This window comes from Cotesia typhae, unplaced genomic scaffold, assembly GCF_013202065.1.
Source record: "Cotesia typhae breed Kobodo isofemale line unplaced genomic scaffold, CoteBio_Ctyphae contig_122, whole genome shotgun sequence".
Taxonomy (NCBI): domain Eukaryota; kingdom Metazoa; phylum Arthropoda; class Insecta; order Hymenoptera; family Braconidae; genus Cotesia; species Cotesia typhae.
This window is the reverse complement of record NW_027423714.1, coordinates 635,107-651,741: the sequence shown is the minus strand read 5'-3', so window position 1 is coordinate 651,741 and position 16,635 is coordinate 635,107. Positions and strand designations below refer to the sequence as shown.

Here is a 16,635-nt window from a genome sequence, read left to right as displayed (position 1 = left end):
TTATCATCCATCAAACGGTAACGATAATATTACTAAGAAATTAATTCACCGTTTTTGCACCAAACTTTTAAGGTTTAATAGCTTGACTATAATTAAAGATTTAAAAATTTAATTAAATGTTTTTAGCTTACTATTATTCATAATATATATTTAGAACATGTTGCTTCCAATCAGATATATTTTTTTAACCAAATTGTGATCTGTCCATTAATATGTATCAACCAAAGATTGTTTTATCCTTTACAACCATTCACAAGTGAGGCAATGTCGTCACGACGCGTTAATAAAAAATTATTCGAACGGTCTATAGAATACTATGATTTTTATATCAAAATTTCTAATATCAATTGATATATCATAAATTTTTTTTATATTTTTAATAAAATCAACCATCGAACTGTTCTTAATGAATTTCCAATCTCAAAAAATTTATCACAAATACTTATTGATAGAAGTGTCATAAGAATTGACAGTAAAAGCACTTTAAATCATCCAGTACATAAAATATTATTCAATGACATGCAAACCAAAAGCAAAAGATGTTATTTTGCTGATATGACATCATGATGATAATAAAAATGTTTATCCGACGTTTTGACAGTTTATCGCGTTTTATTCCATTAATAGAAAATTTCTCTACAAGATTTTATTTTTTTTTTTTTATTAAATATCACCAAGTATTGTCGAGATTTTTCTCTAAAAATTCCCAACAAATCAGTTATCACGGGCCATTTGAGAATTGGAAGCCGTCATAATTTTAGCACGCCCGTTAACGAGAAAAAAAAATAAATATGAATTCTTTCGCGCTATCACAGTCTTCACAGTCGATTGAATCCAACGATTAGTGTCTTTTCATGCAACAAGATTTATAGAGTAGAATGGCTGCCTATGTACTATAGATGATGTTAAAATGTATAGAAGGATAAAGGGAATATATGTATTCAAAATATATTACTTTATTGCACCCGTAGATCTCTTTGTAAAATATGAAATATTCGAATCACGCATTACAAAAAATTCTAAACACATCATTTCTTTGTGAATTTAATATGGAATGTTACGTATCTTTTAGTTTTGCGCTCTTCTGTTCGGATGAAAGAAAAAAAAGTTCGGGATCAAAAAATAAAAGAGTAGAAAGTAAAAAATGAGGATTGGAATAACGGTAGAGGGAAGTGAATATCTAAGGGAGTAAAAATTAAAAAGATACAATGTCTTTGGTTATTTTAAATACTTTCAAAGTAAATTCTTATCTTAATGAATTATTATCGAAAAGATAGCTATTTTTAAAGTTAAGAACTAGACTTCTTTATCCTTTTTAAAATGATAATATAATTCACATGCGATTACTTGACGTCTAGCTTTTGTACCCGCCATTATCGTTTGGGAACGCTTCCAAAAGCGGTTTTGTTGGAAGCAATAGACGATAATTTAAACCCAAAACAAGGTAATTACGTACTTATCTCGCGAGCTATTAAACTTATAATCAGGTTTGATAGGCGTTCATGCTAATGTTTAATTTAAAAGTAATAAGCTAATTGACTGTTTCGTGTTAGTTTAATAATTAAAAATTTTAAATTGATCAATTCTTGTTCGTGTCTCTAATAATTAGGAAAATCTAAATTATTGATTTTTTCTTGGTATAAAAAGTTACATTATCAGTGAGTAAAATAGACTTTAGTTTATTTTCCAAAAAATTAGAGATCCTCAAGGTAGTATCCTCGGTAAGAGATTTCCCGAGCAAATCCGGGGTAGGGTACTAGTCACATATATTTATCCTTCCTCGTGTTTTTTATTCGTTTGTTATGCTCATACTGAATACATGGAACACTAACACAATTTGTAGAATCAGAATTAGTATCACATGCATTTTTAATTATTCACCGTGAAAGAATGTCGAGATGAATCAAAATGAAATCCCGAGTCAAACTTTGCGTTGTTAAATTCAACGCATGTAATATGATATGCAACATAGTTATACAGTATAGCAAAATCACCTCTAGCAAAATTAAAATTCTCGTGCTCATGAGTATATAATTAATTTAAATTATAACATAACATCGTTGTATTATCATTGCAGTGAACAATGAGAGATTATGAATTCACAATTATACTTACTAATTAAAAGTTTTTTAAAATCTTGTCAATGAGCCGTGAGAAAGTAATGGCGTCTGTTAATACTATGCAATGTAAAGTTTGTATAAATATGGACTGTAGCGCCGTTAATTAACGAAATCTGTAGTTAATGTACTCATATCAACACAAATGTAATTTAAAATTTTAATAATAAAAGTTTGAAAATTTTAAAGTTAATATTGCCATTATCTTCTATGAAGATAATAGAATAACTTTACGTCGGATTTATAAAAGCTACATTTTTATGTAAATATTACAGCTATTACTATTTATTTATAAACTATCTGCGACCCTTCGTATGATCTTAAGGAGGTGCGATTTTGAACTGTGCTTTTAAGGAATTTTTTTTAATTTACGCAGATTATTTTTTATGTAATTCAGCGTCAAAAAACCTGTGATTGATTTCTTTGAATAATATTGAATTTCAAAGTTCGAGCTTTTGTGACTCTTAAACAATGTACTATTCAGGATAGCTACAAATTTATTTAGATGTGTAATTATAACTTAGAATCCCTTCTTAGGATAGATACTGAAAATTAATTCATAATTTTTATTATTATTTTGTTTTATTTCTTCTTCTGATTTATTTCATCAGTTAATTTTCATCAATTTTAAGTTTTTGTATGTGATACCAATAATTTATAATAATCAATCACGATGTTTTCAATTTAATCTAATTACTATAATAAACTTAAATTTTTCTACAGATTGGTAAATTGTTATTCAACAATAAGTGTAGTTGCTAGTTATTCATTACCAATTATTACTGAGTCAATAATTTATTAAAATACCACTTGAATTAATATGGCTAGAAAAAAAAATCCAGCAAATTTAGAAACATTCAACCGAACTTGCCAGACTTTAACCCTTAAAGTTTTAAATACTATCAGACTACTTCACCAGACCAAACAATGAAACTTAACAATTAAAATAACAAGACTCCAGACAGACAATTTTCAATCCATTTTTGATGTTATTTAATTATTTCCAGTTTTAATTAAACATTACAAACTAATAGTTTTTTTTTGCGTAACATAAAAAAGGGTCGTTTTTAGTTCTTGAAAAAAAAAAAAAAAAAAAAAAAAAAAAAAAAAATCCAAGATAAATTGGTTGAGTACCAACAGTTTGGCTTGCTTTTATCTTTAGAAGACAATAGAGTGTCATTCTGTTATTTTGTATAAAATTATTCCTTAGTACAGCTACAGGGTGACAGGTTGCTCGGTCAAGTTTATAAAATGAGAAAGTGTATTTTTATCGAAAATGATAATATTTAGGTAGGAGTTTAAAAAAGTCGTCTCGTAAGAGCCCCAGAAAATATTTCATCTCGACTAATGGGAATACTCTCTCGGGCGCAGTGTAGTGTAGTAGTAGTGATCCGACTGCCAACTGGGGTAAATTGTGATGACGGACAAGTAAAGGATGAAGAAAGGTCGTAGACAAGGACCTCTTTGCCTTGACATTTTATATTTTATGAGGAGCGCGGTCTGCATCAGGCATTCAGAGCAGGCAACTAGTGTTTGCTAGTATGTCGATGAGGATGATGAGGCCAAAAACTAAACCAGGGATGACAGTTTAAAGGGTGAGATCTTTAGGTAGCATCTGCGGTAGAACATTTTAGAGCATTACCAAGTGAATGTAACACCTGCGAGGGTAATCAATGTTTAGTACGGCAATCAATTATTTAGTTATTGTTTGAATATTAACTACTGAGTCTGTTAAGTGAATTCTACCCTGATAAAAGAATTATTTTTTAAGAAATTATTTTTAACAAGAACGGTTGACTTGCTTAAAGAATTTATTTCCTTGGTTTATTAATCTGGAATTGAGAGCTTCGTAACTCCGGTCGGTAATTAATATCTCATAATTAGACAGTGTATTATCGTCAGTCGGTATTGTCAAATTTTTTTAAACCAAAAACAGTTTCTTTAATTGGAAATAATTTTCTTTCCTTTTTAAAAATTTTTATTCCGAGAAATCAATAATAATATCTGTCCAAAATGGGTATTGCTACTGCTAGATTGATGACGCTTACATTTGTGATATAAAAAATTATTTACGGACATATCAGACTATATCAGAAAATTTTTCCACGGAAATGTTTTAAATGATCAAAATCTAGACGCGAGACATGAGATGTTAAATACATAAATTTTCGACATGGATTTTTTTCCGCAATTTGTCTCTCTGACGTTTTAATTTAGAATTTTGACTTATATAGTCTCCACCATACAGAGATTATTTTCGACTAAATTAAAAACCGATTTGTTTGGACTTTCCGTATTTATTTTCTCAACTGTCAAGAAGCAGATATTCAGCGCATAGCAGTCCGTGACTAGAAATTTCCCTAGAGATCTTACAGGGTACCCAGCACGTGGTTCGTCTCAGTTTCCGCCCATCCAAGCTCTCTTTGCTTGCAAGTGATAGGAATGAGAGAACGGGGAGCAATCGGGTGAGAGACACAAGATATACATCTTACCTATGGGTGATCTGCCACTGCCTCTCAATCTGATGCCAGCTGTCTATGGATTTGGCTCTTGAAGGGTGTAAAAATTATGTGCGAATGCTGTCGATACTTGTCGTTACATAAGTATTTGAAAAGTTGTACGCGTTCGCAGATTCCCTATACCGCTGCTCCAAAGTTCGTTAGTTATTCATGTATTATAATCCAGTTTTCAGTTGGGAATAAAATTCTATTCTATTATTTTCTGTTTCTGTTAAGAGAATATTCTTCTTTAATGTAAGCTTAGTATAAAAAAGTTTGTAAAATCTAAAAGTATACGCCTCATAATGCTTATATATTTTACTAGCTGTTGCCCGCCCGCTCCGCTGGGCACTTTATAAAATTGTAGTTTTAGATCTAGACTTGAAATTCAATTGGAGTATTATTTTGACTTGGACAGGTTCCACATTCCATCGAATCGAAAGTAGAATTTATTGAAATCCGTATTGAGATCTCTACATGACAAATAAAAGATCCTTACCAAATTTGCAGCTTTTTGAAGCTATATTTTAAAAGTTAAGATTTTTTATTGTTAACACCCCCGCGATCTTTATTGGAGGTGATTTGGTATAAAATCCGTTCTTTAGATCATTTTTGTATCACGTGTAGACGACTTCTATTAAATTTGGAGTCTATAGGAGCTATAGCTTGGAAATTAAAAATTTTCATTGTTAATACCTACCCCCTCAACCCTCTGTGGGGTGAGATATCGTAAAATTCATTGATAGATTATTTCTACATCTCTTACAGAAGATTCCTACCAAATTTGAAGTCGATAGGAGCTATAGTTTGAAAACGAGAATTTTTCATTGTTATCGCCCCCGAAACCCCCCTTGTGGGTGGAATTTCGTAAAATCCGTTCTTAGCTGACCTCTACTCGGCGAGAGGAATATTTCTGTCAAATTTCAAGTCTCTAGGTCTCATAGTATAAGATATACTATTATATACTACTATATACATAGATATAGTAGTATTGTTAACATAAATTAAAATTTGACGTCTTTTCTTTTCATTTTAACTGAATCGAATGTTAAAAGACAGTGTAATTGTTTGGAGTAACTGATTTCACACTAAAGTAAATATATAATCTATAATACGGGAGCAAATCCATTCGCATTCGGAATCTTTTTTTCATGTGAAACGCTTCTACTGTGTGAATTTTCCCTTTCATTTCCCCAAAGACCCAGCTTAAAGAACAAGACATTGATTGAAATACATCTCCACTGACTGTAGTTATTAAAAGCGCCGAGTGAAATGAGCTTGCAAAGAAAATACTCTTATTTTATGAGACTGTACAGAAAAATTATTTTTTATTGTAAAATTTTATAATTACTAAAACCATTGCACATTAATCATAAATAATAATAGTGTTTTCAGGATGCTTTAATTTAATTTTCCCCATTTTATTATATTTAATTATTGACATAGTGGAAAGGTATAGTTCATAATTTTATCTTATTTATTATTATTTTCTTAATAAATTGTTATTATTTTGAGAAAAGAGCTCGCGTAAAATGAATTTATAAAGTAGCTTGAAGAAATAAAAATAAAAAATGATAAAAGTGAAAGTAACTTAAACGAATTGGCTAGTAAAATCTAAGGATTAAATTAAATAAAACAGACAACGCCAATCTTCCAAAGTAGATACAAGCCTTGAGTTTCTTAAATATTTTATGCCATACGGTTATAGAAGTTAGAAGTACAGTGGAGTAAAAAAATACCCACGTTTCTTACTTGTAACAGCAAAGATAAAAGAAAAGAAAAGTGGAAAAGTTCAGACGTATTTCAAGAGTACCTATAAAATAAGTATATGAAATAAAAATAATGAATGAGTTTGTTTGCCCATTCTTTGATATCGTTACCAACGAAATTTCCAATCATGTTATCTTTGAGCGTCGTTAACTCAACGCTACAGCCGTCAGAGCAATTTCTTCGTACCCGTATCAGGACACAAAAGTTAACTGTTAAAAGATTGCCGCAGTATAAACAAAATTACCGATCGGTTAGGGTGTAGTTGTTTCTATAGTCACCTGTCGGCTTTTATATTATTAAATTGTACTTAGAGAACTACTGAGAGGAGTTTTTCAAGTTAATAGTTTTGAATAAAAAAAGTGTGTATGATCTCTAAAAAACATTTTTTTTTTTTTTTTTTTTTTTTTAATATTCATATCTTTTGATTCAATAAATTACAGTTCTTATAGATGAACAGAGGATTCTTCTTACAAAAATATTATTGTTTTTGAATGAGATTTATGGATGTATCTCAAAAGATTTTTTTCTCTTGAATTAAGATAGACTTTTTTAAAGTTTTATTTATTGATTTATTTAATTTAAATGCCGAGACAGCAGGCCGAATGGCAAAGTTACAAACATTTAAGTACACAATAAAAAATTTTTCGTCATTGTGTAGAGTGTTAAAGTTTGTGTGTAAAATATTACACTCTATTATTAATTAATAAATTATCAACTGAAATATTACGATAAAATTTAGGAACAAATAAAAGAAATCCATTAAAAATTATGAAGGGATAGAATTGCTGGCAATAAAATATAAACAAAATCCAGTTATGGTTGATTGTATCTTACAAAATTTAAAGTCACTCTGGGGAACGATTGCCATTTGACCCGATTATCATGGCTCGTAAAATTCGTGGGTTGTTAGTTTCGGGATACGACAAGTCGAGGTTGAGGAAAAAGCTCGACGCGACGTCTAACTACTGGATGACTCATTTCAGGCGGCGGCGCGGCGCGTCCAAAGATGACGCTTAACTTGGACTCAAATGGTGGCAATGGAGGAGGAAATGGAGGTCTTCAGTTGGTTAAAAAACCCGGAGGATTGAGCCTTGGACTCCCACTTGAATTAACTACCAGCAGAGCATCCGCTGACCTTGTAGACGTTGAATTACCGCTTGAAAGACAAGGGTAACATATTAATCAATTATATTTATACATGAATTTTTAATTTATTTCATCCCTCTGGAGTAAAATTCACTCCGAGAAAGATTTTATTTATGTTATTAATTAATAAAAAAAACTCCGCGGATCAAATTCTTTTTTTTCTTGAATAAAAATAAAAAAAAATATTGATATTTGATTAAAAATTACAAAATGCGTACTTAGAGATTTTAAAAATCAATATAAAAATTAATCTTTTTCCTAACTTTGATAGAAGAAATAAATAGCGGCTTAGCTTATCAAAAAATTTGATTACCTATTTAAATAACACAGGGAATATTTTTTTTTAAGTTTATATTATTAAATAAATTTTTTTTTTTATAACAATCATTTAATAATAATTTGACTTAGATTATTGTATTAAAACGAGTCAATACTTAAATTTGAAATTTTACTCCTCAAAAATGTACAATAAAATTATTATTATTATTATTATTTAGTAAGAGTAATAAATTAAAAACTAAATGGAATTTCAGCTGTATTCTTTATTAAAAAGTTGATGTGACGTTTTCATTGTTGTCGCTTTTAGTTGCTATGGTGACCACATTGGCAACTGTTACTATGGGAATGATTACCATAGCAACGGTTAAATATTAATCAGTGAAATTTGTAAAAATAGTGATTAATTTAACAGTCGATAATAAATATTTTCAAAAAAGCGCGCAAAGTGCGTTCGATTTTCTAGTTTTTTTAAATGTTACTGTTTGATCGGCTATAACTTCAAAACTAGTGGTTTTACAGTATTCAACCGTTTTACAGATATTTTTGTAGAGAATTTAATTTTCTACAAAATTCATTAGAAGGTTTTTTGGAAAAAAAAAATTTTAATAACAAAAAATCCACTTAAAACAAATAAAAAATATTTTCTGAGTTATTTAAATGGAAAATCGAATTTTTGGATGAGCTAAGCCGCTATTGGACAAAAACTTTAGCCCAGTGGCATAATTTTTTTTCTATAAACTATCAGATTTTTTGGTATAGCAGTAAAAAAAAAATATCGCCTAAAAATGACACCCTAGTTAATATATGATGTTAATTAATAATCTATCTTGATTTTTAGATGGTATCACGGATCAATAACGAGAGTAGAAGCTGAAGCTGTTCTTCGACTTCTCAGAGAAGGAAGTTACCTTGTTAGAAACAGCGAATCTACCAAGCAAGACTATTCGTTATCATTGAAGTAAGTTAAAATTGTTCAATTAAGACGCGTGATATTTTATTTGATTATTTTTATTTATTATTTTGCAGAAGCGCTCGTGGTTTCATGCACATGCGAATCCAGAAGAACGATGATGTAAATGGGTACATTCTGGGGCAGTTCAGCAAGCCGTTTGATAGCATACCTGAAATGGTTCGTCACTTCAGCGTCAATCGTCTTCCCATTCGAGGCGCTGAACATATGTGTCTTTTACATCCAGTCATAGCCCAACTTTTGTAGCGCTTCTATCGAAGCGCCCTCTAAGGCGCTATAATTTTTTCACTGACAAGGCGATGTATTGAATGAGTCTAAGTTATTAATTTGCGATGGATTCTTTGTCGATACTTCGTAAGAAAATAACTCGAGGCCAGACTTAAAGTTTTTTGCTAATACCTTATTAATGAAAATATTCTTGGAAGAACAAGATTACGGTTAATTTGAATTGTTAACACTCTCGTAAATAGTTAGTTCACACTTTTTTAAACCATTAGTACTTTAAAAGGTCGGACTTTCTTGGGAATCGTAGACAATTTGTAATCAATCGTCACAAATATTTAATTTTGATGAATTTTTCAAAGTTGTCTGTCAGTAAATAATTTTTTATTCTACCTTAAAAATAAATTGAAGCAATTCAAAATTTTGAGTTGACTAATTTATATACGGAAAGAAGAATTACTATTAAATTAACTGTAATAGTGGGAAATAATGCGGCCCTTAATTTATTGGCATTTTTTAAATAAAAATTACGAAGAACCCTGATTCAGCAAGATGATTTGAAATGATTTCCTTTATGTTAGTTTTATACCTATATAGGATTCAAACCAGATGCTTTTAAATTATTTCAAATCATTTAAAATTAGATTTTTTAATCAGAGTTGTTCGGTTACTATAATTTCCAAAAATTAAGTTAGAATGATAACTTATTATTTAAAGTGAAAAATTAAGAAGAAGTATTACTATTTATGATGGATAGTGGATAATAATTGAATTTTTCATTTTTGACTGCACAGTAAAAAATTTTGCGTCATTGCGTCAAAAAATTTTGTGTTAAAAATTTTTATTTAGAATTTTTAACACTTTTAGATGTAAATTTAACATTTATTGTGTTGAATTAACACACAAAAGTGTTAAATTACCACAAAAAAGTGTTAAATATTCAACACAAAAATTTTTAACTCAAAATTTTTTGACGGATTGACGCAAAATTTTTTACTGTGTGTCCTTAAAAATATTTTTATTTTGTATTCGACTCAGTAACTATCGCAAAATAATAACTCTATAAATTGAATGAAAATCGCCTGTGAGAGGACAATAATTTAAGGTATTGGGATACTACGTTGTCAGAGAACCATGATAAACTTTAAAACAGTACAAAAACCATTAAATAAACTTACTGAAGCAAATAAACCTAAAAATTAAATTAAATTTAAAAAAAAAAAAAAATTTTTTTTTCACAATTTGAAATAAACGTTTTTAAGTACGTAAGAGTGATAATGTCAGGAGAGTTAAAGTTTGATCGCTTTTTAAAGTCAAATTCAACGTAGTTTTCCATGATAACATTTCGAATTAGTAAACGTAATTTTTTCATTATTAATAATATAAAGGAAATAAGGTTGCTAATTGCGACAGTATGTTAAATATTTATTATTCAGGGAAAATTTTCAATTTTGGTATGATGTTATTTTTATGTGATTACTATAAGGCAAGCGTACGTCCGAACACAATCTAGTTGTCTTCCCCAATTAATAGCGCAAACTACCTCCGCTTAACTTGATATTGAATTACGATACGACTCTTTAAAAAAAAAAAAAAAAAAAAGTTGACTTTAAAAAGAGTAAACTTTCTGTAAACTTAATACTGTAACCAAAAATCACATCATTATATTACATTAGTAGAGAAAAAAAAATCATATTTCTGTAAATGTAAAATGTTTGCAATCAAGAAATTAAAATTCCATTAAATTATCTATCATATTTGTAGGTTGAGATATCTATTTGCAATTATGATCGTTATTTGTATATGCTACTAATAAATGGAAATTTTTCATGCATGCATTATTATATATAAAAATAAGATCATACACATTACATGAATGTATGATGACACAAATTCCGTTAAGAGAAAAAGAAAAATAATTCAATTGAGGAGTTTATCTTGTTAAAAAGTGATTGTTCATTCAACATAATATTTTTTTATAAATTAAAAATTAACTTTAATCATTTTTAACGCTAAATTAAAATATTCAAATTAACAATTTCTAAAAAAAAAAAATTAAGAATTTTCTGATAATTGTATATTTTTGAAATTAATAACTTAAAATAAAAAATTTTTATAAATTGTGTCTTATCAAATAACTACTGCATTAATTTATATTTGAAGTTATCAATTTTTGTAATTATGCGTTGATGTTTACTGATTTTTCTAAGTTAGAACTTCTTCAAAAAATTGAAATGTATAACGTCAGAAAATTCTTAAATTTTAAAATCGCGTGCCTAAAGGTAAAAGGACTTATAACGATTTATGCGTAAAAGGGCGCATATTTTTTTTATTGCCAATCAAATGGTAGACATATTCTACACTTAAAATTGAAAAAAATAATTTTAAAGGTAAAAGGGCGTATGTCTTCAATTATACGCCCTTTTACTTTTAAGAATTCGAAATTTTGGTGATCTAAAGGTGAAAGGGCGTATAATTTTTTTTCGGCCAGTTTACAAAGGAACATATTCGTAGTTTAAAAATGTGAAAAAAAATCTTTCTGTGGTAGTAGCGGCGTAAAACCTCAACTGTACAATTTTTTTAAGTTACAAAAGAAAATATATCCAAAAAACAATAAAGTGCGCGTAATTATTTTCTCGCTTTTTATTTTAAGAAATAGTTATTATAAAATTTAAAAACATGAACGATTATCATGAGATTATAATGTTTGAAGAAAAATGGGAAATTTTAAAAGTATTCAAATGTTAAAATTTTAAATTTTACAATGTTTAAAAAAAAGCGGGAAATTTCAAAATATTTGAATGTTATCTGTCATTGTGATTTTTTTAATGACTTAATTTTTACGTAATTTGTTTTTGATTGATTTATTTTCTATTTGTTTATATTAAACTTTGTAAATGAAGCTGTTATTTTAGCATAACTCGTCTTGTGAAACTATTATTTAACATTTGATATCAAAACTACAATTTTTTTATGCACCCTTTTATCTTTAAGCATGTGAAATTTAGTTCAATTTTTTCAAAGCAAAATTATAAATTAAAAGAAAAAATTTTGAACAATTAAAAAAGCGCTTTAAAGTAAAACCATGCCAAAGTTGAACTTCCAAAAATATGTTAAGTTGTGACTACCACTATAGTTAAAAAAATTCTAGTCACAAAATTAATGAATTTATTTTTTACGAAACATGTAAATTTTTACTTATAATTTAACTCTTAATTCATTGCATATTTTGATGATAAAAATAAAAATTGATAAATCATGATGATCCGGTTGAAGACTAGCGGGTCATCCGTCCGACGCAATATTTAAGTATTGATGTGTTATACGAATGTGGTGCAACTGATACATATTTTTTCATGTGATATTAATTTCTTACAGAATTAGCTTAGTTTTAATCTGTGATTTATTAATGCTCCATTACCCCGTGTATTTATTATATCATACATAATCTTAATCACTTTAATCATAGACTTAAAGTGGATTACGTATTACCTTATAAATTGCGTTATGATCTTAAACTTGTATCTTGCTGTTAAATTTAATAACATTAATTATTATTTGTCATTAAAAGTTGTATTACATTGAGTTTAATAATAGCAGTTATGAGTAATTAATTTTTTTTTCACGTACGAGTATCATTTTGTACCGTCTTGTAATTTTTATTAACAATACGGATCAATTGTAGGAATATGTATGCAAAATTTCGAAAAAATCGAGTTATGATTTGAATAAATGTAAAAAATTGAAATAATTCTAACGAATTATTGGGAAGGCACTCATCGCTGGAATGATTATTTTTAATTGTATCAAATTGATGGTAAATTAATTCATGAAGACTATAAAAGAATGTAAAAATTTCAAAAAAGCAACGGATTGATTCTAAAAAATTGAAGATGAGCTGTAATAATTTATAACGCAAAAACTTGTAAGCTTTTTGATATGATTGAAAATTTTATTTTACGATAAAATGTACGTCCTTCGTTTAAGCCGAAATTGTAACATAAATAATGAAAAGGAGAGATGAACGGAAAAATTTCCAGTATAAATAACAGTAAAGCTGTGACTAACTGGAAAGAGACTGTTAAAAATGTGTATAAAGTTGTTTGGGACGATTAATGAATTTAAATTAATATTATATTTTTATATTTTTAAAGTATAGCCAACATTGTTTTTATAGATTGATAATGAATTACTAATTAATTATCTAGTGATTTTGTATTATTTGATGTGTCGAGTTTAAGCTACCAGTATTATTAATTTAATCACAAATCATGATGCATATCGTCATTAAATTTCATTGCGTATACTCATTCTAATATGAACATATATATTATATATACATAGTATTCGATGAATAACGGGTTGTATGACAGATGTTTCGTGTGTTAATTTAATTCTAAGATTCATGATTCATGTTAAACATCTAGCATTTAACAACTACTGTTTAGATAAATAATAATCATATTAATCATCCTACGCTATTATATTATATAATATGATATGATAAAGATAAATGAATATTATGTAGATACTCCCTGTACCTTAAAATTTATATGATGTAGAACAACTCCAAAAAAACTTATAACTATTGATTAATTAATTACTCTTAAATTATTTAATGAAATATATAGTTTCAGGTCACTAGGGCCTACATTATACTAGTGTACCAGTAAGCATTTATTTTAAAATTTTAAGTAATTATATAGTCAAGTCCAGTACTTATATATAATCTTCTATTAATTACGGTAGTTATTTCTGTAATGTAAGCGATTATTAAGCGGCCCGTGCAATATACTTAACAAGTTAAAGTAAAAGTATTTTTGTTGTTGCAACAGACCAAAGATATTTCATTAATTTGTTAGGAATTAACAATGTACTCTCTAAAATCTCCATGATTAGTAATAATAATAAAATATTTAATAAATGTCTATAAAATAATTCCATTATTTTTTTATTGTACATTATTATTATTTTCAGCTTATTTGTTGTCAAGTATGGATAGAGTTATATTGAACCAATACTAGGGAAGATAATAAATTTTTATTCATAGTTCTTGACTATGATTTGATTGGAATACTAATCATATCATAAGATGCAGCGTGTTTCGGAACTTGTATTTTTTTTACTTAAAAATAATTAATTTTATTTCATTTTATTTTAATTTTTATTTTAACTAAATTTTTCTATTTGATTTTCATTTGTTTGAAATACATTTAAAATAAATTTCTTAGAACTAATATAACACAATAAATGTGAAATTTACACATAAAAGTGTTAAATATTCAATACAAAAATTTTTGATGCAATGACACAAATTTTTTTACTGTGTACCTCCATTTCGGCTGTCGAATAGCCTTTTTTTAATTCTATTTGATATGTTTATAAACTAGACAGATTTTTTTTCACTTATAAGACCTGCAATTTCTTTAATTGAAACTTTCAATGCTCATTACAAATTTTTTTTTTTTTTTATTATCAATTATTCATTTTTGTAAAAAAGACCCGCAAACTTTATAATGATTGCACATTGAAAGTTACAATGAATATCAGCTAGAATAATTATATGGATAAAAGGAACCCGATAGAAATTCGATAGAATTTGGAATCTGTGCAAGTTAAAACAATACTCTAATCAAATTTCAATTTTAAATCTAAAATTGCAATTTAAAGAAGAAGCGCCCAGCAGAGCTAGTTGTAAAATAATCAACAATAAGATATTTATATAAATAAAAATTTTCATATTATTATAATGACATATTTTTAATAGATTCGGTGAAATTTTATAAAATATAAGTTTCTATGTAGAATACTGATTAAGAAAATGTTAACAGTGCAGATTTTCATTTACACATTGTGCAGTTGTCCGATCTACCGTAAGGTTTATTTTATGATTTTTCATTTCATTCTGGACAAAATGAAAATAAAAATACCATTACTTTGTTAAAAGCTTACTTTTGTAGAGACGATGATAATCATTTAAAATAACGAACAGTAATTATTACCATAAATATCAAAGCGTGTAACATGCAATTTCTGAGCTGTATTACGATGCAAAATATCAATAAATCACTATTAACGGGATGTAAATAAACAGCAATTATTCTTACATTGTTTTTTTTAGTAATAACCGTGACATCGAAGCAAACACTAGTTCGGTGAATACCTGATTGAAAAAAAAAAAAAAATCGCGGAAATAATATAAAAGTTCAAAATGAATTTTAGTGAAATTAAATTAGTTTGTCATAGGCTTTCCGAGATTTGTCAGTATTTTTTTTTTAAATTAATCGGATTATCGCCTTGTTCAATCGACGTCTTCAAAACAATTTTTAGAAAACGAGGAGTTGAGAATAGCAATTATAAATGCTGTTTTTCATATATCGGAATATTTTATAACTTTCTTTTAATTGCTCTTGTGGTAGTGTACAATATTTGGTTTATTTTTTATTCTCTGCCAACCCAATCTGATTTCGCGCAAGTAAAGATATTTATTGTACCTTTCGCGACTGTTTCATTTTTAGGTATAATTTTAGTTGTGTTATTTTATACCGTAAGAGGAAAATTGCTAATTAATTTCATCGATCGACTACGAATTGTGGATAGAAATTTAGATACTTGTGCGGATTATGATCCTAAATTCGATTATACTAATGATTTGATATTTTTTGTGAACTTTGTATTTGCAAGTACTTTAACCATAATGATCTTCTTTGTCCCAGGAAAATTGAAAACTACAATTTTTGCAAGTTATCCAATTTTTTTGGCAACTTGGCCGCTGATACATTTCAAAATTTTTATTAATATGATTAAATTACGATTCGAGGGTATTAATTGTACACTTTCAAAATTGGGAACTAGCAAGAGTAAATTATTGCGATCTCGTGAGTTAGTTTTGGATGACCTTGCCAGAATGAAACGCGTGTATGTAGAAATTTCTAAGGCCTGTGATGAAATTACAAGTTTCTGCGGAATTCCTGCTTTAGTTGTTATCATGCTCGTTTCTATTCGTCTTATACGTATGAGCTTTTGCATCATCGAAAATTTTATCGAGCTTCAAAAATTTTATATCGGAATAAAAGTACCATTATTTTTTTCATGCAAATGACATTTATTTTCATCGTTTTGACAACTGCAATTTCAAAAATAATGAAACAGGTATGTGTTTACTAATTTTAAAATTATTTTTTTATAATGAGATTGACTGACTTTAGAATGAAGAAACCTCAAGAGTTATAAATTTACTGCGAGATCGATTTGAAATGGATGAAGAAATATTTAAGAAAGTAAGTAAATCGTTTTATTTGATCGTCTAGATCAGAGTCAATTAAATTTTTTTATAATTATCTAAATATGTCTGATTTTAGCTGTTAAAGTTTTCTTCCCACCTTCCATACCTGACCGTTGAATTTACCTGTTGTGGTATTATACCACTTGATCGCTCTCTTTTGACGATAGTACCCTGATAGCCAGCGCTTTCTCAGTAAGTGTTGACTCCCAGCAGTTACGGTTAAGTTATACATCAAGTTGGCGGTAATTCTTCACTCAACAACAGTTGTGTAAGCAAATTGACAGAAATCTACGGCCGCAACTTGAATACAAGTTAACAATCAAACTTGTAGTTAAATTTCCTTTTAAC

At 28.0% G+C, this 16,635-nt stretch overlaps 1 protein-coding gene across 1 annotated transcript in view; it reads left to right on the top strand.

Annotated features, from left to right (window-relative positions):
- The window catches only part of Hwt (SH2 domain-containing adapter heavyweight), a 180,250-nt gene extending 165,157 nt beyond the window's left edge, over positions 1-15,093 (top strand). The window contains exons 6-8 of the mRNA XM_074251687.1: positions 7,369-7,555; positions 8,649-8,768; positions 8,837-15,093. Of these exons, the coding sequence (XP_074107788.1) occupies positions 7,369-7,555; positions 8,649-8,768; positions 8,837-9,026 (497 nt within the window). The 3' untranslated portion in view covers positions 9,027-15,093. The remainder of the gene's footprint in view (positions 1-7,368; positions 7,556-8,648; positions 8,769-8,836) is intronic.
- The last annotated feature ends 1,542 nt before the right edge of the window (positions 15,094-16,635 follow it).